The sequence below is a fragment of the Pygoscelis adeliae genome, unplaced genomic scaffold (assembly GCF_000699105.1).
Source record: "Pygoscelis adeliae isolate BGI_AS28 unplaced genomic scaffold, ASM69910v1 Scaffold197, whole genome shotgun sequence".
In the NCBI taxonomy this organism is placed as follows: Eukaryota; Metazoa; Chordata; class Aves; order Sphenisciformes; family Spheniscidae; genus Pygoscelis; species Pygoscelis adeliae.
The window spans coordinates 440,623-446,112 of NW_008825105.1; the positions used below are offsets into that span (position 1 = coordinate 440,623).

Below are 5,490 nucleotides of genomic sequence, written 5' to 3' on the forward strand. Positions count from 1 at the left end.
GCAGTTTTCACAGTGTTTCAGGGCTCAGGTCACCCGGCAGCAGCAGGAACCACCAAAGAGCTACCCCCAATACTGCACACACATCCTCCCTCTCTCCCCTGGGGACACAAACCACTGTAGCACACAAAAATGCATTACCAGAAAACAGCCACACTTCTTCCCCACAACTGCTCCTGCTCCTCCAAGCCTAGGTAATAGGAAACAGCCTAAATAGCTGCAGGTGAGGTGGGGCTGGGCTGGGCTGAACTGCCCAGGCACAGCTGGGCACAGCTGGGCCATCACCTCCAAGGGGCTCCCAGAACGCTAAACAAACCAGCACCGTGCTCGGCGAGCAATTCCCGAGCTGCTTAGTTGGAGAACCCAGCTCTGGTTTTGCTGAAACACGCGCAGCCTGGCAATGCTAGCGATGTGTCAAAATGCTCAGGAAACCAGTGAAAGAAAATGGGTTTATTTTTTAATCCATCTGCTTGAAAAATTTCCATGCTGTGATAATCTCTCTCTCTAAAGAAAATGAATTTCTATTTTCCAAGGATCATTTTTCTTTTGTGAATTAGCTTCACTTTCCTCTGAGCGCCTTTGCAGAAGTATTCTCCCTGCAACTAAACTTAGGTAAATCTGGAGTAAAAGCTCTAACTCCGAAGGAATTGCTCCCAAATCAAAGTGGTGCCAGCGGAAGCCAAGTCTGTCCTCAAAACACTTCAAATGTTTCTTTCTCTCTGCAGAATCAGCCCCTCCATCTCTGCCTTCATCGTAGCTTTCCATTGCTTTGTAGGTTTTTTTGCACTGCCCTCTATTAATCTTCCAAAAAATCAGCTGTCTGATCACAAATATAGAAAATTACATTATTCACTGAAATACCTTCCTATCTCTAACTCCAGCACCTCAGCCAGGCACTTTCCTGTGCTGAGTACTTTATATCCACAGGGTCTCTTATAAGGATGAATGTCTTTTAATTAGATACAAACTGCGCTCATTTATGGTTATTAGAGGTGATCTGCAAATCTTTATTCAGCACGAAGAACCAGCCTTCTCACAGGCAACTTAATTGTAATATCACAGCCAGTGAGCCAGAGCAGGCTCTGCAAGCAGCAAAGCTCGTGTCGAGCAGACGAGCACTAGGAAGAAGCCTGTGTCGGTGCATTTCTTTTGTTTGCTGCTGTCATCTTTCCCCAGTAGAGAAAGGAAAAAAACATCAGCAATAGATGGGTGGCGTTATTTCTTATTGACACAATTCAATAGCCAGTAGGGGAAATACAAAGCCTTAACGTTGCAAAACAAAAGTGAAATTGCGTATGTGTATACGTATATTTGTATACGCATGCAATGAAAATATTTTGCAATCACACCCCACATGGGAAGACACACTGAAGGCTCAAAAAAAGAGCGGGGAGATCAGGAGAAGAGGCAGGCGAGCAGGTGCCCACGCGCCCGGCCCCATGCTCAGTCGCAGCTCTGCCGAGGCAGGCGAGAGGCGGGCGCATTCCAGCTGTTGTCACATCTGTATTTTCAGCCACGCAATTCACAGTGCATTTGTCCCTCGGCTGAGGGTGCTTCCGTTGTCCATCGCCTTTCCTCTGGCTCACACCGCACCTTTGCGTGAAGTCTGCAGCTGCTGGGGCCTCTTCAGTTCACTTCTCCCCATCAGCTTTTCCTTTCCCATGAATTTTTTCCGGGGTCTGTGCAGGTGAGAGATGGGGACAACAAATACTGACAACCCGAGGCGAAGGCTGCTCTGCGGATGAGCAGGATCCTGCTCCCCACCTTCGGTGTGGTTTTCTGTCAGATGGAGTAAAATGACAGCATTTAACTGAGGACTAAGCAGGCAGACTCAGGCTTTTGCCATGTCTCAGGGACAATCTCCATCCCCTTCCTATACAGAAGGAAAGGCACAGCAGATCAAAACAGGCAACCTCAGGACGTGGTGCCAGTAAATGATGTTTCCACAGACTTTGCTGCGGCGCTGAGACCCAGCAGCACAAAGCCAATGGACGTCTGACTCCTGCTGCTCTGGTGGACCCGCACCCCTTTGTCCCCCCGTGCCCAGGCTCTCAGACAGAGGCTTCTCCTGCCAGGCCAGGAGAGGCCAAGGGCAGAGATTCAGGGGGGATCTGACTAGCAGGGACAGCGCGTCCCCAGCCCTGACACGCTGCAGAAGAGGGGATGCAGGGGACAAGGACAGGAGGATTCCCAGCCTCTAGCTCTTGCCCAGAAATTGCAGTTGGTAAAAGCCGCTGGCAAAGTCCAAGGATTGCAGCTCCCGAGAGAGCGGCAGGAGGGGAACCAGCTCTCACCTGCCCACTGCAGTGTCCGGCAGCGCTCGGCACAGCGGCAGAGCCGGCGCGGTGGAGCCAGGAGGCTGGAGCCAGCCGGGGAGGGGAGCTGCCAGGCTATAAAACCCAGTCCTGGGCAGGCAGCGTTCACACACACAGCGACCGAGAGCCACTGCCAGCAGACAGCCGCGCCGCTTCCCGCAGAGACACGGACGCTCGGACACTGCTCACCTGATTTTACTATTCTTGGAATGAAAAGGCCAAAGAGATGCAGCCTCTGTAGCGTTTTCTGTTACTTTTGCTGCACTAGAAAGAAGCAACAAAGAGGACTCCCCTTCCCCCTTCAATTTACCAGCACAGGGGGAGAGAGGACACGCAAGATGAGCGGTCCAGGGAGAAACAGGGATTTGGGAATGTTTAGTGCAGATGAGAGAAAGATCAAAGACTGAACCAGGGACTCTTGCACCTTTTTGCTTATCGAGAATATTTGCACAGAGCAGCCCAGCCAGAGAGGGGAATTGCAGCGGCGCAGCACAGGATTAACGTGATGTTGAGCCATTGAGGTGACAACCTGCACCGGCGGTAGGGACCACAGGAGGAGGCATGTCCAGCCCCCCTGGCCAGGGGCAGAGGAGCTGGTGCAGCGGTGCTCAGGGGCAGCGCTGACCCCGAGAGCTCAGCCCTGGGGAGGCAGGGAAGGGTTTAACAGGCCATCAGAGACGAGCATTATAGCTGCCTGTACTCCTGCAGAGATTCCCAAGGGGATGGAGCCGGGCTGGGGCTGGAACAGCACTCATCGCAGCCAGCCCTGGCACGGCCAGGGGCTGCTGAGCCCCCAGACCCTGGCAGGGGACCCCAACCTGACCCTCTTGCACAGCCGGGATGAGGAGCTGGCCAAGGCAGAGATTGGGGTGCTGGCCACCATCCTGGCTATAGCAACTGTAGGCAACGTGGGGGTGCTGCTGGCAATGTACCGCCTGAGGAAGAAGATGAGCCGGATGCATCTCTTCATCTTGCACCTGGGGCTGACTGACCTGGGTGTTGCGCTCTTCCAGGTGCTGCCACAGATGATCTGGGAGGTGACGTACCGCTTCTTGGGGCCGGACCCACTCTGCAAGGCAGTCAAGTACCTGCAGGTGCTGAGCATGTTCGCCTCCACCTACATGCTCATCGTGATGACGCTGGACCGCTACATGGCCGTGTGCCACCCGCTGCGCACCCTGCAGCAGCCCAGCCGCCAGGCCTACGTGATGATCGGGGCTACGTGGCTGCTCAGCTGCCTGCTCAGCCTGCCCCAGATCTTCATCTTCTCCCTGCGGGAGGTGCGCCAGGGCTCAGGGGTGGTGGACTGCTGGGCAGACTTCAGGTACCCATGGGGAGCCCGAGCCTACATCACCTGGACCACACTGTGCATCTTCATCCTGCCCGTTGGCATCCTAACCGTCTGCTACAGCCTCATCTGCTACGAGATCTGCAAGAACCTCAAGGGCAAGACCCAGAGCGCTGCCCCCAGCACGGGGGGGCCTGCAGCAGCTGCCCCTCCTGCTCCCTGCTCCTCTGAGAAGAGCGGGCAATGCTCCAGCGGGCAGCCCTCGCGGGTGAGCAGCGTGCGGACCATCTCCCGTGCCAAGATCCGCACGGTGAAGATGACCTTTGTCATTGTGGTGGCCTACGTCGCCTGCTGGGCACCATTTTTCAGCATGCAGATGTGGTCGGTGTGGGATGAGGATGCTCCTGATGACGGTGAGTAGGGGTGAGGATGCTGGGCTGCAGCCCACAGCAGGCGCAGAGCCCTGGGCACCCGAGGCACACAGCATGCCCATTGCATTTTTAACAAACGAGCTGTCTTATTTTGTCTTTTTAAAAATCACAGGGAAGGCTACAGATTTGTTCCCCAGTAGTATTTATAGAAAATATTTTCCAGAGTCAAATCATTGCTTTCACCAGAAAAGCCACTGAAAAGCCATGACTTCTGACCATCAGCTACAGGGACGTGTAAAGATGTTATGTGAACACCTTTGCCATGTGTGCTTCTTCCCTCATGTGGGAAATTGCTTCAGGAGCTGCTGTGTTTGGTATGTGGCTGCAGGGAGGGTTTTAATTGTGCCTGCTGCTCCCATCCTCGGCTCGGACTGCCTCCTGGAGCAGCCGTGCTGCTGGAGCAGGTCCTTCACATGTAACACCGAGCGCCTGTAAGGCTTTTGCTGAGCCAGCTGCAGAGGTTTCAGAAGTGGATTTCTGATTTAATAGGTTGACTTTTTCTGGAAGTTTTCAGTAGCTCTCCTAGCCTGTTCGTGGGTAGAAGGATCTTTAGCCAAGATTGAAAGGCCTCTGGGAGATGCTTTGGCCAGCAAACAGGCTGAAGGAAGGTCCAAAAGCTGCTGGGTCTCATCTCCCAGCACTCTCCCCAAGGATGTGCTCCAGCGCATCCCCATTACAGTGTATCACCCACCTGCAAACCTCAGCCAAGGGTAGAGCCTGGCTCTGCCTGCCATGCTGCTGCAAACTCTCCTGCCCAAAGAAATGCCAGTCAGATGGGATGGGAATGGGACAAAGGACTCACGCCCGAGCCAAAATGAGCCCCAAGGTCCTGCCCATTGCATACTGGGACCCTGTCCAGACCATGCCCAGCCTGGTGGATGTTTCAGCTCTCTCCCTTGCCTTCCCAGAGTCCACCAACGTGGCTTTCACCATCACCATGCTGCTGGCCAGCCTCAGCAGCTGCTGCAACCCCTGGATTTACATGTTCTTCAGCGGGCACCTGCTCCAGGATGTGGCACACTGCCTGTCCTGCTGGGGTGGCCCCCGGCCCAGGCTGCGGAGACAGGCCTCCACCGGGAGCCTCTGCAGCAGAAAAACCACCATCCTGAGCCACAGCCACCACACCAGCCCTGCCGGCCTCCCCCCGCACGGGGGCCTGCACGGGAGCAGCACCAAGGACTTCTACCCACCCTGCGAGGAGGTGATAACCGAGTTGGGCACGCTCTAGGCTGCGGATGTCCCCAGGCACATCCCTCCACTGGAGACAGCTGCCACCAGATGCAACACCACGAACGTTGTCACGCCAAGCTGTGTCTCTCCCCACCTAGTAGCATCTCATTTTGCAGAACTGGGTGCTTAACCCAGAAAGCATCACTGTCCGTCTTGTCCTTGTGTGCTTGCTACTGTGCACGCTGCGTCTGCTGTGTGCATCGGGGGAGACGGACAGAGCCCCACCAGC

At 55.0% G+C, this 5,490-nt stretch overlaps 1 protein-coding gene across 1 annotated transcript; it reads left to right on the forward strand.

The window, feature by feature from the left end:
- The first annotated feature begins 3,034 nt into the window (after positions 1–3,034).
- AVPR1B (arginine vasopressin receptor 1B) lies at positions 3,035–5,259 on the forward strand. Its single transcript, XM_009327429.1, has 2 exons — positions 3,035–4,013; positions 4,940–5,259. Exons 1-2 carry the CDS (start codon positions 3,035–3,037, stop codon positions 5,257–5,259), a joined length of 1,299 nt encoding a protein of 432 aa, XP_009325704.1.
- Positions 5,260–5,490: the final 231 nt, after the last annotated feature.